The sequence below is a fragment of the Lonchura striata genome, chromosome 17 (genome assembly GCF_050655825.1).
Source record: "Lonchura striata isolate lonStrDom1 chromosome 17, ASM5065582v1, whole genome shotgun sequence".
Taxonomy (NCBI): domain Eukaryota; kingdom Metazoa; phylum Chordata; class Aves; order Passeriformes; family Estrildidae; genus Lonchura; species Lonchura striata.
The window spans coordinates 2,775,931-2,799,809 of NC_140719.1; the positions used below are offsets into that span (position 1 = coordinate 2,775,931).

A 23,879-nucleotide genomic window follows, 5' to 3' on the forward strand; every position below is an offset into this window, starting at 1 on the left:
GCAATCCTCCAAGGATGGATTTTGGCAGTGGGTTGCCACCACAAAACAGCCTGATGTTTGCTGTCTGTCCAGCTCCAGGGGTGACAGTTCCAACCAGGACATCTCCACACATCTTGGGTGCAGTGTCCCCGTGCTGAACATGCCAGAAGGGACAAAGGGAGTCCCTGAATCAGTCTGCTTTGAGGGTTATTTCCTAAAGCATCCATGTTCCTTACAGCAAGGGCCCCTCTGCTAAGCCCTGCAAGGTGCACGGTTGTCTCAGTGAACTTCTGGAATGTCAGCTAATTTGGATTTGTCCAGTGAGAGAAATTCTGACCACGTCTTCTGCTGCAAGGACAACCTGCTGGACACACAAGCAGGGATTTTCTCTGCCTAATGTCCCTAATTGCTGCAAAGTCAGCTGCGAGTGGCAGCCTCATGCTGGGCATGAAAGGATGGATCATGGAGAGAAGCAGGGCTCTGGTCAGTCATGGGGCTCCTGATAAGAAGCAGACATGGGGCTGAGCTGCTGGAATTTCCTACTGGGATGATCTACTTGCTAAATTGTCATTCTGCCCAGCAGAGGATGGGAGATGGCAGTTCCCTGCTCTAAGGGAGGTCTCTTGGTCCTATTTTACATTGTTACTGTCTCCTTGATCACATTCTCGGTGGGGCTGTGGAGTCCTTTTGTTCTCTGCTCTACTTTCCAGCATTTTTGTTGCTCTAGCAACACTTCCAGCCCCAAAGCAGCAGGATCCTGGTGCTAACACAATGCTGCATTTGAAAGAAGGAAGCAGAGCACGACAGGTGATCTCCAGCTTTTGTATGGAATGGCTGTGCCTTCAGATGGGAGGATGAATGGCAGGTTCTGATATCTTATTGTCTTGCAACTGGCATTGCTTTTGTCATAAAAGGTGAGAAATAGTTTTGTGTTCCTGCCACAGCTGTAGTTTGTAAACTTGCTGTATTCTTTTCCTGGTGTGGGATAGGTCAGCACTGGTTTAAGTGGGGCTGTGGGAGCCAGGCCCATGGCAGGCAGCTCCTCTCTGGGCAAATAAATAATGTTTTCCATGCCCAGCAGCTCCAGCAGCTTTGCAGGCTCCTCCCCAGAGATGGGCTGCCACTGGACTGTCCTTACAGTGTGGATCCACTGACCTGCTGGCCATCTGCACATCTGGAGGGGGAAGGAAAAGGGTCCAGATTTTATATCAGAAAACTGCAGGTATTGTGTGAAAATCTTTCTGGTAGGTCTCCTGCAAAACTCAGGAGCCACTGGTGCTCTGCAGTGCGGTTTGTGGGATCCTGTCAGCTGCTCTGGCATTTTGTAGCTTCTCTATATATGGTGAGAGTGATACAGGAAGATGCATTTAACACCTTTTTTTTTCCTCCTGAGTGCTCTCCCATGCTTTGCCACTGTGCTGCAGACAAGGCTGGCAGTGTAAAAGCCACCTGTGGGTAAGAAGAGAAGAAATCTTTTTTAAATTTTGGGCACAACTTCCCACAGCTTCCTGCTGGCCCAGCCACTGCTGCAAGGACCTGAGTGCACTGTGTGTAGATGGAAGTAAAAACCTCAGTAGGCTCCTCAAGAAATCTGTCCCAACTGCCAAGTATAGTTGAAATAATCCATTATCTGCTGCCTTTCAACCTTCCCTCCCAGGCCACTGGAAGGGTTGAAGAAAAGTGTTGAAGACTGAGGGTATTTAGAATGTATCCTCAGATACCTGAATTTTGTGGTGAGTGGAGTGTGAAGTACCAGCTATGGGATTGATCTTGTTTCCAGTGGGTCACCCCTTTTTATTTAGATATTAGGGTCAAAATCTTGGTTTTTCAAGTTGGTAGGACTGCAGATAGTCTGCAAGATTTGATCATCATTATACAAACACTTCCCTTCCTGAGACCAATGGTAGGGTATTCCCAAGTCATTCCTTTTCCTCTCTTGGGTACTTTGCACTTTTTGGGCCCCTTGCAGCCAGCCTAGACTGTGGTGTGGTGGTGGAGCTGCCCCAAACCTGATAAATCTGGGACATTTCTCTAGCACTAAAAGCTTCACAGGCTCCAAGGGGCTTGGATTTACAGTGCTTGGGCAGCTTTTGGGTGTCTTGGTTACATCCTCCTGTGCCTCTGGTGAACTCCTGATGTGGAGGACAGGGCATCCTGCAGGCCACCACCCTCCTCCAGCAGCACAAACAGGATTATTGAAGTGTTGCTGTTCTTTTGGTACTTTTGGGCTGTTTCCATGACTTGTGCAAGAATCCATGGACAAACAGGGAAGTTTCTAGAGTCTTCAGACCTAGATAGAAGGTTGTGTTTGCCCTTGCAGTGATAGATAAGTAGATAGATAGATAGATAGAGATAGATAGATAGATAGATGGATGGATGATAGATAGATAGATAATGCCATTGCACTGGGCTGGCATTCCAGCTTCATGCCCAGTCTTCTGCAAATTAAATGGGCAATTTTTATCTCTTTTCATATAAATGATCCTTTAAAGGGGGTCTGCACTGAGAGCAGAAAATGCCTCCCTGAGTTTTCAGGTGGTTTTCTTTGTTGCACTTTTGGCACTGCTGGGTTTAAAGAGTTGCTTCTGGGTCACACTGAAATGCTCAAGAGGAGCCTATGGCTCCTGTGCTTGTGTCATGTTTAGGCCATGAAAAAGCAAGGAAGTGCATTTCCTGGGATGAAATGATTAATTGTACACCCAGGGTAGAGAGGTCACAGCAGGGGGGTAAGAGAGGTGCCATTAATTTGCTGTCTTGGAGGTGTTGAACACGTTTTTATTGGGGTTTGAGGCTCCCAGTGAGCAGCAAGGTGTGTCCCAGGGACTGGGGAGTGTTTTGGGAAGGCTGCTTTTCCCCTACAAGTCATTGTTCGAAGGAGAAGGGGTTTGCTTCCTCCTCTCCCTCTCATCATCTTCGTCCAGCTGCCAGTCATGTTACTCCTGAGAGATGAGGAGTGTCAGGGGTGGATTTCAGCATATCATCTTCTATCTCCCCGTGCTGTAAATTAGTGATAGCCACCACACTCTTCTGCAGGAAACCCCCTGACCTGGCTGCTCTTCCAGCCAGTTTGAAGGCTGGGTGGGTTTTTAAATGATGATATTTTAAAATTTGAGAACAGCTTTGATTTATTGACCTGCTGCCTCCACAAATCGAGCTGTCTGGGCTGGCATCTGCAGATAAGAGGCTGTCGAGTAATTGCTTATTATTGACTGATTGCCAGCTTGGGCTGTTTGCTTGCAGAAGAATCAATAGTAGTCAATCTTCAAAGTCTAAACTCTCAGGGAGTATGACTGGTTTCCAAATGAGGAATGACAGGTCAGGATAACTCCATAGCTGCTATCCCACCTTCACATGTGGGTGTAATCCTGCCGTGGAGGAGGAAGCGCAGGACGTGATCTTCCTCCGTCGAGGCTTTTTTACATCTGCCTTCTCCAAAGTCTGGGGTTTTCTTTGCTGGGGTTTTCAGGGTCACATCCCACCTGGCTCCAGACCTTCCCTGGAGGAGCTGGGGCAGGCTCAGCAGCACCTGAGATGTGTGGGAGGCGAGGGGAGGATGAAGCGGAGCCATCAGTCATTAAGTCCCCGAAGGATGGAGCAGGGAGGGGTGGCTGAGCAGCCTGTGCTCTGACACATCCAAACCAACCAGTTTGGATGCTTTATAAATAAAACAAAGCCTCTATTTTAATGCATGGTAACAGAGATTCCCTTTCTGGGGGTGATTCTATTTAGGTGGCAACAGAGCAAAATATCCAGTGTCACCATAGGTTTTATAATTTCTTGTGAGGACGGTCGCTATGGTGAGCGTGCATTGACAAATGCAGCCGTAGTCCTTCTTTAACACTCTCCTGGCATCCTGCCTTTTTGTGGACTCACTTGTAGGGCTTCATGGCATCAAAGACAGTCAAGACTTTTTGCAAAATAAATACATGTTTAGGTGGTTGTAATGGCTAGGGTGAAGCCTGGCACTGGATCTAGGAAGTGATCTCACACCTTGGGCTGCATCCCCCTCTGGGTTTTTTCTCCTTGAGCTCAGAGGCTGTGATTCTCCCTGGACTCAGAGGTTGCAGTCTGGTTTCTGCATGTCCTAGACTCAAGCTGGGTTTAAAACTTGAAATAAGAGCCTTTGGGGGGAGGGGGAGGCTTGGATCTCTTTCAGCTACAAAGAGCAATTAAGCAACAGGACATAAAATAGATAAATGGGAAGGGGAAGGGCAGAACCCTGGAATATGAGAAGATGAAAATGGAAGAATCTATTTCTGCAGTGTATTTGTCCTTAATGTTGGAGCTTTATTTTCACCAGGAGGGCTTTGAATTTAGGGTCATCATTTGAGATGAGGGAGAAATATCTCAAATAGAGCAGTTTAATCTACAGTGGTCTAGGAGAGAATGGACAAGATTACTTGAACAGCCTTGTTTAGATACTGGATTTGTTGTCTACCAGCAAATCCTCATTTGCATGGGTCCTTAATCTGTGGAGTTAAGTGTCTCAGGATCTGTTACTGTGATGCAGAGTTGAGAACTAGATTTTTAAAGCTATTCCTTTTTATTTGAATGTTTCCCCTCCCCCTCCCTGCACCCCAAATTATCTTCCTGATTTTTTCTGAAAAGCAAAGATGAGCCAACAAGTGATGCAAAAGGAAAAATGTGCCAGCGAGAAGAAGCTATTTTTGACTCCAGATTCAGTGGATGAACTGTCCACCAGGCTGTAGAGAAAAGCCAAGGTCAGACATTTCAAACGAGTGTCGCAGGGAAACCACCGCCCCCCTCCTTCCTGAAAGGGGCCATGGACGTGAAATCTTCCAAGCTCCTTGGAGCTGGAGGCTTGGGCAGAGATCCTTTGTGGAGCCCTGGGAAGGGCTTTAGCCCTTGGTTTGGGGGCTGCTGGCTCTGCCTGGAGCCCTGAAATGGCATTTCCTCATGTGTGCAGCAGCCCTCACTCATGAAATGGATGCAAGTGCTGAAAAAGCTCCCGCGTGAGCATGCTCACTGGAAGATTAATCCTTTAGAGGGAGTTGGAGAGTTAAGCTACTGTAATTTCTCTGCAGTTGGCTGCAGTAAACAACTGCTCTAAAGACACGAGGAAAAAAATTGACGGAGGTATATGGCATTAATGTACATATCTTTTTGTGTTTCTCCTTTCAGGTTGAGGGATTGAGAAAGATTTTTTCTCTATGAGCCGGGGAAGAGGGAGCTGTGTAATGATTTTATGGGTGACCTTCATGTTGTGGTTTCTTTTTTTCCTCCAGGCCAAAGTAATCCTATTTCCGTGCAAGGCCATACTGAGGCTCGGGCTGGCTTTCTAGAGCTGGGGTAGAGCACCAGGGTGGCTTCGTGTTGAGCTAAATGATTAGAGGAGATGAGGCCTTGCTGCTCGTTGAGCTGTGTTGGCAGAAGGGAGCTGAAACACCTCGTCCTCTTTAGTTGTGAGCAGAACCCAGTGGGACTCGATCTATCTGTTGGGAAGAAAATGTGTAACAGGATTAGCTTTGCCTACAGAAGACTAGTCTTTTGCTTTTGATTATTACTATTATTTTGCTCCCCCTCCTCTCCATGCCTGAGGAGCTGCAATCCCGTGTCAGATGGGGGAAGGAAAACAATCCTTGAGCTATTTTGGCTTTGCTTTGAAGGCTGATGACTCCCGGCGTGTTGAGGAGGGATGCCTTGGCAGCCAGGTAAGTGTTGCAGGCACAGGGATTGTGTCAAGGTGAAACTGAGCCCCTTCCTCCCCAATCCCTGCTTTGTGGGGGCATCCCAGAGGAAGGGAAACCTCGGATGGTTCCTAATAGCGAAGAGTGTTTTCTCTACTCGCCTCCAGAAGCGTGGGTGAAGGAGGATGTGATTTACCATCCCTGGAGCTTTTATCAGCTTCCTCTGAACGCAGCACAAGCCATGGAGGGCCAACCTGGGGCTCCCAGGACATCAAGCAGAAATGCCTGGGTGGCTTGATTTTTGTCAGGCTGCTGGAGCTGCTCGAGTCAGTGCTCCCTGCCCATGGCTCGTGTCTTCACCTCTTACAAACGTCGCTGTAATCCTTGGGGATGGTGAGGAAATGGAGGTGATCTGTCAGCAAAACTTGCCTGCCGTGGGGGCGGGGGTGGGGCAGGGCATTGTTCTGTTCTGTACCTGACTGGAATGAGTGGGAGCTGGAGGGGCTGGAGGTCACCCCTGGGCATCCCCCAGGACTGAGCCAGGGCACACCCTTCCTCCTTGAGGAGGGGATAACCACAGGTGCAACTGCAAATCCCGGGGTTGCCTGGCTCTGGGAGCACTCCTGGTGTGAAATTTATGTCCAACGGCTTTTACTGGAAAATGGCTTCATGTTTCCTTGGAGTGGTGTGAAGAAGGGAATAATAATTCAATAATTTAGCAAATGTCAGTGGCTCCCACTAGGTTCGTCCTGAGGTTGCTGTCAGCTTCCATGTGATACCCAGGTGGATTCTAACACTGCTGGATGAGTTCAGAAGGGCAATTCTATTACAGACTTGGCTGAGCTCGAGATGCTGTGGATTTGAAGAAAATTTTGCCACCCCAACGTTGAGGTTTTTTTGCTTAGTCCCTCCTTTTCCCCTCCTTTCCAGAAGCTCTGGCTAGCACAGACTGTCTGTTCTGTGGATGGTTTTAGGGAACATTGGTGGCTGTGTGCGTAGGGGGAATAAATAGCTACCAAATGCAAATAGATTGTTTCTTGCTGTTTCAAAATCATTGTAATTTCTATTGATGATGGGTTAATTATAACTTCATTTTGATGGGCGTGAGAGAAATTATAGAGATATAGCAATATAAATCTATATAGGGAAGGATGTTGTCAGAATATTGTTTTGGAGATGATTGTGAGAACAAAGACTCGTGTCGAGGAGGACCATGGTTGTGTCAGGATTCGGTGGTGCTGCTTACTTCTCAGTGGTGGATGCGTGTTTTCTCTTTCACATTTTTAACTGATACCAGTGGTGTATCTGTCATCATGACAAGGGGTTTTAGTTCAGAGAAAAAGGATCAAATTCTATTTAAAAGCACGTTTGGTGGAAGAACTGGGAAATAGGTTTTTGGAGAAGCAAAGTTGAAAGCAAGAAAGTTAAAGGAAACTAAAAATCTGTGATCAGGGTATAACAAAAATGCATCCTCAGGCTGAGGTGTGTAGGGGCTGCTTTACCAGCACAGAGCCCAAGGTCCTTGGTCGGAATGAGGTGCTGGGCCCTGGCTGTCCCCCAGTGCAGGTCATTGCTGTCCTTCCCTTTTCCCACAGGGTGACTTTAGGGAGCCTGGATCCATCATCTCATTCTTTATTTCACCCTCACTGGGAAGAATAATCAAGTTCATCCCTGACTTTTCCTCCTGTTTCCAGTCCCATAATGAGGCAAAGGCTCAGCAAAGGGACACAGGTCACACTTTCCTTAGTGCCATGGGTTTTGGCTCAAAGCCAGAGGATAAAGCCCTCCCCCTCTTCTTGTTTTAGGGTAAAATGGGGGAAATGAGCCATTTTCAGTGGCTGAGGAGAGTCCCCAGCACAGGGCACCATTCTTCAGCCTTACCAAGCCTTTGGTGGCCTGGGGACTTGATGCTTCTGGATCAGAGTAGCTTTGGGACACCCTCATCCCACAGCTGCTTCTCTCCTCTCTTCCAGGGAGTCCTGGAACTGATAAGTCTGGAAGGAAAAAAGTAGCTGCAACCAAATCTGATTCAGTTTGTGGGTTTGTTCTTGGGCTGAGCCAGAGGAGTTCTGCAGGTCCCTGCTGGAGGTTCCCATGGAGGGGGCACCTCTCTCTCCTTGCAAACCCTGAGAACTCTGGTGTGGCTGAGCTGAGGGAGATCCTTCATCCCATGAACTGTGGGCAGGGATTCCTGGATGCTTTCTTTGAGATGGGTGACTTGGACTTTATAGGAGGATTCATTGCTTGAATTTGTACATTCCTGTCTTTAGATTTGTATGAAAAATTTTGCCTGTGTGGCAAGTTTTGTCTCTTTCTCCACCAGCAGAGCTTTGTTCAGTGGAGGAACTGAAACCTGAATTTGGGACTTGCTCACTTTTTTTGGTATCATATCAGACCAGGACTGTATTCAAACCAGAAAGAACAAGAGGGAACTGAATCCTACAGGTGTATCTAAAGAACTCTCATGCAACCTTAGCAGTCCCAGGGAGGAGAAGGTAACTCTGCTGAATAAACACAGCATGCAGGTTCCAATCTTTAATAATCTAATGGTGAACCTCTTCAAAGCCTGATGGCTTTGCTTCTCTCTCTCTTCTAACTGCTTCAGCCAACCTGGACTCAACTGGCAATGCCTTTAAGAGCAGATATTATGGCAGGAATTGCAATTATTGTAGTTCTTTGCTGTGGTGAATCCTCTCTGTGGTGACACTGTGTGGGAGCGTTTGCTGTCACGTGCAGCATTTCTCCACCTTCAGAGGAGTTTTACCTCCTGCTCTCCTGCCTTCCTGGCCATTTTGAAATCCAATATATGGCTGAATTTTGGCTTCCTTAGCACCCTGGGCTCAGTCCTTGCTGCTGCATCCTTGTTTTGTGTCCTTTGGCAGTGCTGTCCCCTGCCCAAAGGCTCCTGAGTGAAGCAGGGAAGGGTCTTGGGGCATCCTGTGCTCCTTGGAGTTGATGGAGCCCTGCATGGAGAGAGGACCTGAGGAAGTCTGAAAGCACCAGCTGGCAAAGGGGACTCCTTACCCCCCTTTCCCCTGAGGATTAGTGAGTGAAGTTACAGGCAAAGAGCTGTGATTTTTAACCCAGATGTGAAATTATAGACTAACTCCATTCCCGTGGTGGATGGGGTTTAATGCATCGACCACCACAAAGAACATCCAGGATTCTGAGGGTGAGAGAAGCAGTGCAAGGGGTACCTCATGCTGGGAAAAACATGGCTGTGGCAAGGGGAAGATGGAAGAAAAATCCTGTTTTAAGGACCTGCAGGAGAGAAGTGGAGTTAAACAGCTGGGAGAGAGCAGAAAGGCAGGAGACAGGGCTGTAGGGATGGATGGATGGATGGATGGATGGATGGGGTTTGAAGGTGATGGTGAAGTGATTTGGTGGCTCCTAAAAAATCAAGAAGGCAAAAACAGAGAGAGAAAATGGACTGCAGGTGATTCTTCAGGCACTGTCTAGTCCATGACCTACTTGCTGCCATGGTGCTCTGCAGCTGGAGGAGAAACAGAGGAAATGGGAAATGGCTGTTCCCTGTGGGGAGCACAGGCTGCTGGAATGTGCAGGAGCTCTTCCTTCAGCTGCTGGGATGTGGCTGTGCCAGGGCACCCCAAGTTTGTTACTGAGGAAGGACAGGGAGAGTTTGAGCCATTCCTGCTGGAGGAGACAGTGCTGGATCCTGGAAGCAGGCTCAGATTTGTGAGCTGCCATAAACACACGGGCTCCTGGATGCAGGAGATCCTTCCCTTAGGGATGTGGAGCACTGGAGAACTGTCCTGTGTGGGGACATAGCTCACCCACACCCCCTGGACTGTGGGGGTTATCCATCCCCCACATCCTCATAATCAATTGCAAACTGAAAGTCTGCCTTCTCCTGCTTCTGCTCCTTCAGGAGCCCCCACTAACCTGATCATTCTTAATCTTGTGTTATTTTCCAGATCATCAATTTGATTTTTCAGTACTTCCACAGTCCATAGTGTTCCTGGGAATCTGTGCCTCCATCTATTATCTCTATTTCTTTTTGAGGCTATAGCAACCTTGAACCACAGTTTCCATCCTATTTTTATAACTCATTCTGCTCATTAGAGGAGTCCTGCAGAAAGAACTCTACAGTTCTTACCAAGATACCCCAAATTTTTCTCAGTAAATACTTTCATCTCTTGCTAATATGAACTTGAAGGCTCTCCTCTTCCATTTGTTCCCTTCTCCCTCTGGGGCTTGGGAGTGAAATACCTTTAACTAAATTAATGTATGTAGGTGTACATGTATGTCACAGGGTGTCAGATCCCCCTTTAGCCACATTAATTGTGATGCTGCCAAAGGCTGGTGTCCAGAAGTGGCTGCTTCAGTTTTACCTCTGGTCCAATTGAGATTGGGAAGTGGCCTCTGTATCTTTTTGGAGGGCTGTTCTGATTGTTATAATAAATAAATATATAAAGTGGCTCTAAGAATGAAATGCCAGCCTTCCTCCTGCTGAAGGCATAGAGGCAGTGATTTGTGAGTCAGCAGTCCAAGGTTAACTCCAAAACTTCTGCACTTCCCTTGCAACTGCCATCCCAGGAAATAATTTCTCTGGAAAGGAAAATCAAAGAAATCTGTCCTCTGTTTTTCAGAAGTTGTGAATTGTGCTCTTGTTTAAGCTGATTATTTTATTTATTCCAATAATCCTCTCTTCCAGAATAAAGGAAAATTAATTGTCTTCCTATTTCCATAATGGTTTGCCCTTCAGACAGTTGCCAGGCAAAGTGCTTAAAACTGAAATGAAAAGGTGGTGAATGCTTAAGATCACTGAGCTACTGTAGGAACATGTTTGTATTTAATAGGGTGGTATCACACAGTCCCAGAGTGTTATTTGCTCTGGGTTCTGTAGGATTAGGAGGGTGGTTTTTTTTGTTTTTTTTTTTTTTTTCTTCTGCATATGAAAACGGGGTCAAGCCTGTTGTGGTAGATAGTGCAAGTCTTAGGTAGGATTTTGCTGGGGAGATGGACTGCCTGTAGCTGAGACCCTAAAATTATCCAGCATTAATGGGGAGAGCTGTCATTGGGCTTGGTTGTGTGCATCTGCAGGGACAATGCCTGGAGATGGGCAAGGACTTCCTTCCTTCCAGGTGTGGTGGGACAAGATTTTCCCTGCTGGAGCTTTTCACTGACACCTACCTGGATCTTGGTTATTTTTAATTCTGTCTGGCTTAAAGAAAAGTTACCTGATTAATGTGGGAAAATGCTGGAATGTTTCCTTAAAAGGCTCCAAAGTGATGCAATATTCAGTGATGAATCTCAGAGCTAAATGAGTGCCTTGGTGGGTGCGTTGGGTGGGGAAGGGAGTTCTGTGTTTTATCACCCAACACATTTATTTTTCATCCAGGGCTGCTCTGGGGAAGGTGGTGTAGGAGCACTGACAGAGCTCCAGCTCCAGCTCAGCATCAGGGCAGTGCTGGATCTTCTCTTTGCTGTCCTGTTTTATCCCAGCAAGCTTTGGGAAATAGGTAAAAACCTGAAGCTGAGGATGGCTGTGCTTCCAGTGGGGTTTATCTGAGGGTGGGTGAGGAGAAACCCCAATGTGCTGACCCCAGAGCCTTGTGCAGTGACCAGGGCCTGTTGCCCAGTCATTCATGACCCCACAAGCACGTCCAGATGGGGCTCCCAGGCCTGGGGACAGTGGAGGTGGAGCTCATCTCTCATCTCATCTCCAGGGAGGAGCTGCTGGCACCACCACACCTGGATGTGGCCCTGGCTCGTTGCTCCTCTGGCAGTGTGGCTGCAGGCACAAGGCAGCTCCAGAGTTGTGTGTCCACAGGAGAAACCACATGGGAATGAATTCCTCCTGTGTCTCCTGGGTCTCCCTCTCCCCTTATGTGGAATTGCTCGGAAGGAGCAGAGTGTAATCCATCACAGAAGAGAGAAGGGCAGGAGTTAATTCATTTTCATGATCTCTCTGTAGCACTTAGTCCAGCTAATAGTGAATTGTCGTGCTTGGTCATGCCTAATCTCATAAGGGACCCACTGGGGGAAGGCTGGGCAGGAAGGACCCATGGCCCCTGGGTGTTGGCATTAGCTGAGGAGCACATGAGATCATCTGCTGCATTTCCAGCCAGTTTTGAGCTGCCATCCCAAGCAGGAGAACAGCAGGGACATCTCAACACCACTCAGCTCCAGGAGACCACTGTGGCTCATCACCTGAGTGTCCCTGAGCACAGGGCAGGGAGGGAGCCTCTCCTACTTCGGGGGACCCTAGGGAATATAAAACCAGGTGTGTGAACAACCTCCCCAGGTCTCACCTGCTCTGCCCTGCATGCAGCAATCTTTTTTTTTCCTTTAAGCTTCATAAACCTGGCAAGGGAATTCATTAACACGAGTCCCCACAGACTTTGATTTTGCCAAACATTGATTTCAAATCACTCTCCCTCCATCTAATAGGTGAGATCTCTCTCCTCTCCCTTTTCAGAAGTCTTGGGAAGGTGTAGGAGTGGGCTGCAGCAGAAACCTGCCCAGATTTGTTCATTCTGTAGCTGACAGGGATTGCTTTTTCTTGTTGTTGGTGCCTTTTGCTCGTGCACGGCATGGACGACGTTATCCCAGACAGAGAACACCCGTGTGGCCAGCTCCTGTCTGTCAAAAGCTGCTGTTTATTTCAGTATTTTAGGCTCAGTCTCTTCAATCCCAGATGGAGCTGTATTTCCAGCTAGTACCCACCCATACAGTTCATCGCGGGAGGTGAAAATGCTCCAATTGACAGCAGTCAGGGCCCCGCTCCGTGGGCAGCGCAGCTCCCTGCGCATGACGTGGGGAGAGGAGCCTGGAGGGATCAGTCACGCACTCCTGGAAAACAGCTCCATGCTCCTTGCTGTGGCTGCCAGAAGGGCTTTTGAAATGGCAAAGGTTGTGAAATCATGGCAGGAAACACCAGAGGCCAGAGCTGAGCCAGAGGAGGAGCTGCCCTTCCTACAGCAAGGCCAGGATTGGAAAAGTGAACGCACATGGCTTTGTTCTTGCAAGAGCCTTCCTTGTGCTGCAGCCATGCCATGTGCCAGGCCTGTAGGTCTCTTTCAAATGGCAGGAGCCTCACAGATGCAACCTTTGCTCCTGCTCTTGGATGGCTCTGTGCAGCAGGAGCTGTGTTTGGGACCTGGGGGCTGTTACTGCTCCCGGGAGACAAAGCAGCTTTTGAAAATTATTAACTATTTTCTAGTCCCACCACGGTACTGATAATCTTGTCCTTTTGTCTCCTGCTCCTCCCTGAGTGGGTTTTTGCCTTTTCTGGATCTCATCCTCATCCCTTCTTGCAAAAATAAAACCTGGACTGGTGCTGAATGAGGTCTGATGTGCTGCACTGTCTGTGGCTGTGCAGGGAGGGGAGGAGCTGGTTAATGTTAAACACTTTGTTTTGGCCAAGGGCACCCAGGCTGCCTTTCTGTGTGTCCTGTCTAGCTGAAGGAAAAGAAGCTGATCATATTTGGGCATTGGAAGGGGCTGCTCAGGGCAGTGGTGGAGTCACCATCCCTGTAAGTGTTTAAAAACCGTGTGGATGTGGCACTTGGGGACACGGTTTAGTGTGAACTTGGGGTGGTTGGGCTTGATGAACTTGGAGGTGTTTCTCAGCCTTAATGATTCTGTGATTTTCTCCTGGTCCTGTGGTTAAGATTGATTATTGCACAGCATTTCCATCATCCTGTCCCCTCCCAGCACATCAGGGCAGTGTCACATCTGTGCAGGAGGTGGATTGAAGGGGCTGATAGATCCCCATCATTAACCAGGAGCCTCTAAATGAATGTTCAGCACTGGCGGGATCACTGTGGGTTCTGCTTTCCATCCTCTGCAACTCATGGACAAGGAACATCACAGAATCCCTGACTAGTTTGGGTTGGAAGGGGCATTAAAGCCCATCCAGTGCCACCCCTGCCATGGCAGGGACACCTCCCACTTTCCCAGGCTGCTCCCAGCCCTGTCCAGCCTGGCCTTGGGCACTGCCAGGGATCCAGGGGCAGCCACAGCTGCTCTGGGCACCTGTGCCAGGGCCTGCCCACCCTGCCAGGGAACAATTCCTAATTCTCAATATCCCATCCATCCCTGCTCTTTTCAGTCTGAGGCGATTCCCTCTCATCCTGTTACTCAATAATAAAAATGCTGAGGAGCTGAGGGTGCTCCTTGCTCATGCAGCTCCCTCAGGAAACCCCCTCCAATCCTGCCTTTGGGTGGGAATATCTTCTTCCCACTGTCCATGGCCTGCTCTGACTGTTTTTTTTTTGGGGCACCTTTTTGGTATCCCAGGGTGGCAGCTCCATTCTGACCCTGTGGGGAACTCCAGGAGAAGAGGAATTCACAATATAGGCTGCATCTGTATTAAAAGATACAGTTTTTTTCTCCAAGTTTTGTAAGATCTTCACTGTTGTTTGCTTGGAATGCTGTATTGTGTCTCTTCATAGTTGTGGTTTCCTTTATCTCCTTGCACCTGTAATGTCACAGGGCTGAGGATGAGCTTTAAATATAAAATTTGAGCCATCTGGTAGGTCTGGGACTGGGGGTGGGGAGGAAGGGGAGGAGTTACTTCCAAAAATCTGGTTAAAAATCAAACTGCTGGATTTTGAGTGACAGTTCAGTCATAGCTACCTCTCTCTGTTTCCTTTTCCTTGAGATTTGGAAACACACAGGGCCTGGATGCTGCAGTAGGAGATGGACCCTAAATTTGTGGTGTTTGCTCTTGAGCTTTTCTTTAGAAAGAGATAATACATATTTATATATACATTTAATATATATTTATATATACATTTTATACATCAAATTGATGGAACAAACTCCTCTTACCAAGTCACTGCTGCATTTTGAAGCAGGTGGAAGAGTTGCCATGGCTGCAATGATGGTTATTGAGCTTTTTTGAGGTTTCCACGGCTCAAAAAGAGGGGAAAAAAAAAAAAAAAGATGATTTAGGTTTAGGGAAACACCATCAACAAAACCCCCCAAAACAAACAAATCTTTATCACATTTCCAATCTTCCATCTCCCCCCAGTTCCAAATGTGCTTTTTAAAGAGTTACAAATGCTTGTTGGCATAGAAACTGCAGAATGGAAGTGAAGCATGCAAATGCAAAAGGAGCCATTCTGCTGAGCAACATGGCCTGAGCCTCTGCAAAGCTGACTGAAATCTTTTACGAGGCAAAGAAAATTGTCCAGATGTTGCTTGAATTATAATGGCACTAAATATTTCAGTTTTTCAATTTACATAAATCCAAAGAGGTTTGAAATGTAGGGAATGCAGTTCCATTACCAGTGGGCTTTCTTTTCTTATGAAAGAATTTGTAGTCCAAAAATATTGCTAAAATGTGTTTGGCTCCGAGTAGTGCCAAATCCTCATTAAAACATGTGGATATTTCTGTGGTTTAATCTGTTAGAAATGCATTCAGGATCCAGTTATGTTAAATTAAGCAACAATATTGGCCTGGATGTTGTTTGAAATATTAAATGTGGCAGTCAGAACACCAAGCAAAATGTTTGCACATTTTAATCACTCGATGAGCAATTTTTAAAAATATTTTATTCCAAGGAATGATCAAGAGTGCTTAAAAATCGTCCCTGCTCTTCTCAAGCTGCTTCCTTGCCCCTTTGAGCATCCTGGCTCCTCCATCCCACCATGGGGTGGGGATGGATTTGTGTTGTGCCAGGAGGATGCTGCTCCCTTTGAGCATCCTCCTCACCCCCTTCCACACTGTGGAGCTTATGGATACACCTCTGTAGGCCTCCAAAATCCTTGTTGGGAATGTAAAAACCCAGCCTGGCCACAGGGATTTGTCACCCCAGGTGGGAATCCAGGGCTTCCCTCTGGCTGCCCTGGCAGGTCTGGGACCCTGGCAGGGGTCAGGAACCCCCTGGACAGAGCCCCCAGAGACACTGGCTGTGATCTCTGCCCATGGAAAAGAGTTTTCAATCTTACAGGATGAATTACCAGCTCTTGAGTGTTTGATATAAGTAATAATTAAGTGTGGCACGGGTGCAAAAGTAAAATTTTAGGATTCTAAATTAGGGGTTCAAAGGGGACAAGATGGAGGAAATTGGGTGTGCCTTGTCCTTTTTCTCCTTCTCCATGCCCTCCATGTCTCACTGTGGTGTTGGCATTTTTCTGTTGGTTCAGGCTGGGGACACACTGTCCAACGTAGGTGACAGATATTGGCACGTTCTTGTAAATCCAGCCCAGGGAGTTTCTGGTATTTAATGTTTGTCACATCCCACTGAGGGCAGAGCCCCACACGCTGCCCTGCAGGACAGAGCTGGGCAGGGCAGCAGAACATGTGAGAGATAAACAGAATAAACAACCTGGAAACCAGCACAGACCAATTATGGCTTCTGCTTTGGCAGGGGGCTGACAGACAGAGACTTTCTACAATCTCAGGATCATCAATACCTCAGATTCCAACAACCCCAGACTTGCCCTGAGAGATTTTTCCTACTGATGCTTTGTTCTGTTGGGGTTTCCTGAAGATTTCCTGGGAAAAACACCTCTGAATTTGCCTGGCTCCTGGTTAGTTTATCCCTGTGCTGGTGGCTCTGGCAGGATGGAGCCTCTGTGCTTTATAAGTCTGTGGCAGGAGGGAAAGCCATGGATTGCAAGGACACTTTGGCTTGCTGAGGATTTATTTCCTATTTATTTCCCCCCAGGTGGTTAATTGCCCCATGGTAAGGCAGGTCCTGCTTCCTGCTTTAATGCAGCCTTGCCAAGGAGGGAATTTGCAGTTGGGAATGTGGGAGTGGGTGGCACAGAGAGCCATGAAACTCTGCCTGTGCCCTGGGACACGTTCATAATACATGGGATCTAGAAAATATCCCTGTGGGAGGGTTTCTAATGGGGCAGGAGGGGCTGTTTGATTTGATATCTGACACATTGCCAAAGCAATTCTACACCGGTGCTTTGTAACCCTCATTTAAAGTTCAAAATGAGGGGAGTGGGGTATATGGGCCGGTTTTCTAAAGTCTTTGCTTTTGGGGCTTTTTGAATTGCATGGCAGCTTGTGCTACATCCAAATGAGCCCAGAGCAGGATGGTTCTGCCTGTACCTGTGTGTGATTTGATAGCATTCACACCTCTTTGTTGTCAGACATCAAAAGGGTAGGAGGTTGGTAGGCTCAAAATTCAACCAGGTTTGACTTTCCCTTTTTAGTATAAAGTTTATAATTTTCTGTGGGATAGTTTTGCAGCTTTGTTTTTTTTTTTTTAAACCCCAAAGTTCAGTGCAATTTTCTTTATTCTTTTAATTTCAAGCATATGCAAAGTTTTATATATATATATATATATATATATATATATATATATATATCAAAGTCACACCATATATATATAGATATAACTATCTGATGTTAAATGGGAATGGTTAATGATTCATGATGGAAGAAAGCAAGTGAAAGTAGGAGGCACAGTGGAATGGGGTCATTGCTGAAAATGTCTTCTGCAAAAGTAAATGGGAGTACTGGGGAGAGCAGGCAGAGCTCCAGAGTGGGGAGGGAATCAGCAGCAATCCCAGTCTGGGCTCTGGAATGCACCTTTGGAGGATCCCCCCAACACTGAGGGGCTGGAGCCCCAGGAGGGGCTGAGGGAGCTGGGAAGGGGCTCAGACTGGAGAAAAGGAGGCTCAGGGGGACCTTGTGGCTCTGCACAGCTCCTGACAGGAGGGGACAGCCGGGGGGTCGGGCTCTGCTCCAGGAACAGGGACAGGAGGAGAGGGAACGGCTTCAGGGGGGACATCAGCAGGAATTTCCTCATGGAAATGCTTCAGTGTTGCCAAGCACTGCAACAGGCTGCCCTAGGAGTGTTCAAAACCATGTGCCCCCAAAAACTTGGGGATGTGGGTTAGTGGTGGCTTTGACAGGGCTGGGGGAATGTTGGGACTTGATGATCTTAGAGGGCTTTTCTGACTTTATGATTCTATGAACTTTGGGAGGTTTGATGAAGCAGGAAAGCCTGGGTTTTTTAAAGGGGGGCAGCTGGGGCACTCATTGGGCTGTGGGGAGCAAGGGGAGGTGTCAGTGTCACCCCATTTTACCCACCAGCTTTATTTTTATTATTTGCTGCAATGGGATCTTTATCCTTGTCTTTAGGTTGGGTTCCTGGTTTTGCTACACTAATACTTGCTTAACAGTTAATTCTCCATGTGGGATAGGGGCAACTCCTTCAAAACTGCATTTCCTGACAGGATGCAGTATGTGCTTAATAGAGAAGCATCATTAGTTGGGCAGGACAAGTTAGGCCAAGCTTGTAGAAAAATCTTAAGTCTGAAATTAAGGTATTTAAGCCTTGTTGCTGCCTGTACCTCAAGGTAAGCAGCAGCAGGGTCCTCGTTTTTAAACCTGCCCCATCAGGAGAGTAAGAAAGAATTAGAGAGAAAGAAGTGAGATGGAGAGAATAAATTATTAACAGAAGTGTGAGAAAATACAGGAGTTAAAAATATGGGAAAGAGTTTTGAAACACGAGAGGAAACTTTGAACTCTGAGGAACTGGGCAGCTGTGCAGGTGAACAACTAGAAATAGGAAAAACTTACCCAAAAACTTGGGGATGGAGGTGGGAAACAGGTGTGGATGGCAAAGGGCTGGGAGGCAAATGCTGCTGGTTGTGTCTGCAGCGGCTGCAGGAGATTTCCTTTAATTGTCCTCCAGGCCAAGGACTAAAAAGTGACCCAAGGAAGTTCCCTGAGCCCTGAATGTGAGTGGGTGGGAAGGTCTAACCCTTCCTTTCTCCACGGGGAGCATCTCAGAGAGGACAGGGCTTTACCAGGCTGAGAAACCTGGGTTTGAAGGTCCCCCACAAACCCTGAGAGTGGTTGAAGGGAGAGGAAATGGAGCACAACTGCCTGTAAGTTGGTGTCCCACACTTGTTTTATGGTTTTGTCACAGTCTTGCACTGTCCCCAGTGCCAAAAGTGTTCTGTGCAGGTGGCTATTCCAGCACTGCAGCCCAGTGCAGACAAAACGAAGAATCTTTTGACCTTGAGAGCCAATTAAAGTTAATTTCCAACTTGATCCTTCCTAGCAAATCAAGGTAATGTAATTTCAACCTGCATGTAACCCATCTTCAGGTTGGCCTTTCAGCACAGATGTGGCTTTTGCAGTGAAGACAGAGCCTCCATTTAATTATCAGTTATGTGGCAATAAAGAAATGGATTGTGCGTGGGTAGATTTTGTGTCATGGTAAGTCTGGAAGGCCCGAGCTTGGTGGAATTTGGTTCTTCCCACAGAATTTGGCTTTCACCTCTAGAAAAATACATGAAAAAAAATTTGATTAATTTTTCAATGAGATACAGGCTGAGTTGACCCTAATTGTGGAAGGATCTTGTTGCAATGCAGCTGTGCAAATCAGCACAGCTGGATCCATGGGGAAGTAGCTCTTTAAAACAAAATGATGGCAACAACCTTCCTTCTTCCCAAGCAGACAGACTGAAGGTGAAGTCAACTGCTGAGTGCAAGGCAACTTTGCTGGGATGGAAATGAGGTGTAAGGACCTGGGAAAAACAAACGAATCACTGGAGTGGGTTCCTTCCCTCCCTGCAGAGTTAATCCTGCTGTATAAACACCTGGCAGTTATTTAGGCTGGTGTGTACAGCTGATGCTGTTGCAGGAAGATTTGTGTGTACTTGTGGGTTTTTTGCTTGTGCATTGCAGTGCATGCAGCCTCCAAACTTTGATTTATGATATCCATTCATTCCCCTTGGGAATGGGCCATGTTTAGATTCATAGAGGGATATGCAGGGCTTTACAGGACCTTCTGCAATGCTTTTTTTCTGTGTGGAGAGATGCAGTTTGAAATGACAGGCACTTTGGGCTGCTTTAGAGTTGATCCTTAACTCTGTTCCTTCTAAAAAGGACTTAGGAAAAAAAATATTGGTGCTCCAGGCAGGTGACAGAATATTGACCTGTACATATCCAGCCTTGCAGGTTTTCCACATGTCAGGAAAGGGGAATATCAGAGATAGTGCAGTGGTGATGGCAGTACCTGATATTCCCTTTATATCCACCCGGCTGATGTTGTTACCATGATGTGAATGGGGCTTTTCTTGCTCCTTCCCTAAAGGAGGGAAAATTGCCACGGAGCAATTCCTCTGCTAGGATGGGAATATTGTGCTCAAGGCTTAGAAACATTTGTGTTTATCTCAGGTGCCTGCTGAGAGACCTGACCCAGGAGGGAGGGGACAGGACAGCTGTCCTAGGCTGGCTGGAAGGTCCCTCTGTCCCCTTGGGGCTGCCACTGCCTTGTGGGTGGGAGAACAGGGCAGGGTGCACATGGAGGGAAAAGAGCACGAAGGATTTGACTTCCTCAGGGGTTTTTGCTGTCACACACTCTATCACTCAGCCTAAATGAGGGCACTTCTATTCCAAAGCTTTCCCATGAGTGGGATTGTTCTGGGGTGTCCTGAGCAAGCCCTGTCCATGCCTGTGGCTCCCAGTGCTCTCCCAGTGCTGCCATGGGATCTGTGCTGAGATCTGGACACAGCAGGGAGGTACTGAAAGCTGAGTGATGTTTGCTGGGTGATGCAGCAGCTCTGGGCTCCACTCTCAGTCTGGAGAAGGCTCATCCTGCAGGCTGTGGGTGTAGGGAATGTGCTGTGGTGACCCCATGAAGATCCCCCTCTGCTCCTGAGGCCTGCCTCTGTATCCTCAGCTGCTCACGGGCAGGGGATCCTGGAGTTCTTTTTTGGAGGGCCGTGTTCTGCCTCCCTGGCTGGGTTTTCTTGGCTTTTACATAAAACCACTGCTGCAGCTCCATTGCCCAAGTGCAGCAGAGCCATTATTGAAGCTGCCTTGGTGCACTGCTCTGGGCCTGGCTTTGAGGTCATGATCCAGCTGCTGAAAAGTTCGATGTGAAACTCCAGAGCTTACAGCTACCAAGTTAATGTCCTACAAAACTGCTGGAGGAAGGGAAGCTGACTCCAGCAGTCCTTCAGTTTGTTTAACTGGAGCTCAGGAGTGATCAAGGCTGGCATTTGGCTTCCTGTTGCAGAAGAGAAATACTCAGGATGTATTTTTTATCCTTCTTGCTTATTTTATTTTATTTTATTTTATTTCATTTTATTTTATGTATTATCACTGAACCAGAACCAATAACTTTTGCTTGTTTTACCTCTGGGGTGAGGCTGTATGAGAGTGGAGGAGAAACTTCCAAAGGTCCATCATAATTCTGATGCACATTTGAATTCAGCAGATCAGCATTGGGAGGGAGAGTCTGGGCCCTGTACAGCCCTTTTCTGTTTCTTGTATAACAAAAATAGTGCAAATGGTTTTTTTCTCGGTGTGCAGAACTTCTCCTTGGTAGAATCCTACCTTCCCTTGCTTTGCTTCCCAAACAGATTCTCGTTCCTGTGGCCAAGAGTGGGCAGAGGAGGAGAGGGGCTGCTGGGCAGACGTTCTGCAAAGTTCATCTTTCCCAGCCTCTGGTTCACAGCTCTGAGGGCTGCTTGTTATTGCAGCATTTTGTGGTTTGTTTGGTTTTTTTCTTCCTAGTGTTTCACTGTATTTTGAGTCCTTCAGTTTAAAATGTTAACAGAGTGAAGCTCTGTGCCTCCTTGTGAGGCAAATGAATGGGTTTTATAGAGGGGGGTAGGAAGGGGGGAGAATTGGAGGGAAGTTATTTTTGAAATAGTGTTTCAATTTTTGTTGTGAAACCACTGCCTAATTTTAAAGTGTACTGACCATTTGCCTCTTGCTGTAATGTCTGTACATGGGGAGGAGATGTTCTTCTAGAAGAATAGTGTGGAGCTGGGCCAGGGCAGCTCAGGCTGGAGAGCAGGAAAGGTTCTTCCCCCAGAGGTGCTGGCACTGCCCAGGCTGCCCAGGGAATGGGCACGGCCCCGAGGCTGCCAGAGCTCCAGGAGCCTTTGGCCAGCGCTGCCAGGGATGGACAGGGTGGGATTTTGGGGGTCTGGACAAGGCCAGGAGTGGGATTGATGATCCTGGTGGGTCCCTTCAACTCAAGATATTCTGTGATTCTAAAAATAGATTTGAAAAACTTTACCTGAACTGGCCACCCAACATCATTGTGTGACTCTTGATTTAAAATTTATTTTTTTATTCTGCAGAGCTTTCCTGTGGGGAAACATCACAATGAGCTCGTCAGTCTTAGCCTTGAGCTCCACAGACTGTCCTTGTCTCTGTTCTCCAGAATACAGCAAGGCTGTACTGTTGGGGCTCTGGGAGCACAAGCAAATAGGATGATTTAATACCTTGGATATTAAAATAAATCCCATGAATGTCACCCCAAATTCAAACCTGAGTTCAGAGGTCTCCAGAGACACCTGGGGCTCTCAGCATCCATCAGCTCATTGTCCCTGCCACACCTGCAATAGTTAAATTTGATAGGAAGTGGTGTCATCTCCCTCTATTTCCACATTTCCTTTTGTTTGATCCCATTTTTTCACCCAAGCCTTTGCCAGGTGTTTCATGCATCTGCATTAAAACCCCATAATGGAGCTCATGCCCTTGCCCCAGGGGCTTTGACTTGCAGCCCAGTTATCTGATAAAACATTTCTAAGGAACTTCCCAGAATTTATTTCTCCTGTTGGTTGATTCCAACGTGTCTGACTCCTTTTATGAGTCTGGCCTGTGTCCTGATGTCACAGATTCACCCACATGGCATCCACCCACTTTCAAACTTGGCAATGGGCATAAAGAGCTCCTTAGTGATTGCTAGGTCGCTGTTCTGCATAAATATTTCCCCTCCAAAAACATGTTGGTTAAGGGAATATCAGACAGAGGGAGAAAATACTGATGCATTTGTTACGTACATTATGTGGTTTGGGGTTTTCTGGTTGCTTTTGAATAATGGAAGATTTTATTGAAGGGAGCTTGAGTTGCTCAGACTTCAGTGGAATTTAAATTTGACTCAGCTCATATGGGCTGTCCAAACACATTCCTTGCTGGCCCAGCTTGTTCAGTTGAGGTGACTCAGTAAATCAGCAGCTGAGTATGACTTCACCTCGAGTTCTCCTGTACCCTGTTCCTCTGCTCCATACATTTGTGAAGGCCTGCTCCAGAAATTTTTGGCAGTTAATTCTCCAAACCTTGATTTTCCTATCTGCAAAAGTGGATACATTAATATTGCCTACTCTTCCCATCTTTTATTATAAATTGCTTTATAAAGTCCTAATTATTGTTACAGTATCTCAGAGCAAATCACCATGTATCTATCAAGTTCTTTTTTACCTGGTGATATTTAGAAGTTTTTTCAGTATTTGCTCTGCTTTTCATCAGGAAGAGCTGGATGGCTTTTCTTGGTCTTCCCCCAGAATTCATTCAACTGTCTCCAAAACTCCTTCAGACTGTGGCATTGGTTGGAATAAAATTTAGCAATTACAGTACTTGAGAAAGGGTGCACATTTTTGGTAGTCTGGGAGATTTGTTTCCAGGATTCCTTGACAGCAGCAAGATTGGAACCTTGAGTTGGTGGTGCTGAGAGTCAATGTACTGAAAAAATACTTATTATTTTAAGCTTCAGGGTGAGACCCTGTGGGAGTTCTACTGGACATTTGCAGGGTTTGGGGTTTTTATGGGTGCTTTTTGTTTACAGATTGCCCTCCAGGGGGTTGGTCCTACTGTGGGCAGGTTAAAGAGGAGAGCAAGGCTGCTTTTTGGGAAAGTGGCCTTGCCAAGCTTGGAACCCCTTTGGGATACCTGGAATGCTGGAGTCCAAGGCCTGAAGTATGAAGCATCCACAGTTATATCTGATTTAGTGCTGGCCATTGGCTCCAGTAACAACTCTGGGATTCTCCAGGGACAGGGAATGGTGAGGCTTTGTCCCTTGTGTGGAGGAAGGAGGGTTTTCTTGCTTCTGTCACCTCCTGTCTGTGTAGCTCCTGTGCCTTTTTCTACACAGTGATCCTAACAGGAGCAGGAGAAGTTTGGAGCTCTGTTTCCTTGGATGTGAAGGTCACTTTCTCAGGTAGAAATTGCAACCCAGCCTCAGCCCAAGAGTGCTGGGAATGACCTCTGTGCTGAGCAGGCCTTGGGGAGGGCGTGTTTGAGGAGCCATCATTTTATTTGCTGTTCTCACGTGTCTGTATTTCGCTGTGTCTGAAGGATTTGTGAGAGGTGTTGAGCTCCTGACAGAGGCTCTAGAGGCTGGGGGCTCTGACTCTGTAAATGAGCCTTTGGATAACTCAGCTCTGACACTTTTGCCCTCCCTCCTGTTTCATGCCCTCACAGAGAGGTTGTGTGTCATTGCTTTAGGATTTACTGCCTTCCCTGGGAGGTGGGAGTGGGTCTGGGAGAAGAGTTATGGCTGCACAGAA

At 47.1% G+C, this 23,879-nt stretch overlaps 1 protein-coding gene across 23 annotated transcripts in view; it reads left to right on the forward strand.

The window, feature by feature from the left end:
- Positions 1 to 23,879, forward strand: part of EHMT1 (euchromatic histone lysine methyltransferase 1) — a 121,259-nt gene that overhangs the window by 14,994 nt on the left and 82,386 nt on the right. For 2 of the 23 annotated variants that reach the window (XM_021542271.4, XM_085593785.1), the window contains exon 1: positions 912 to 5,076. The exons of 20 other annotated variants lie outside the window; for them this stretch is intronic. Coding sequence is in view for 1 of the 3 variants with exons in the window: in XM_085593764.1 (XP_085449890.1) it covers positions 5,559 to 5,651 (93 nt within the window). In the remaining 2 variants the exon portion in view is untranslated. One more of the 23 variants, XM_085593764.1, reaches the window with a different exon arrangement.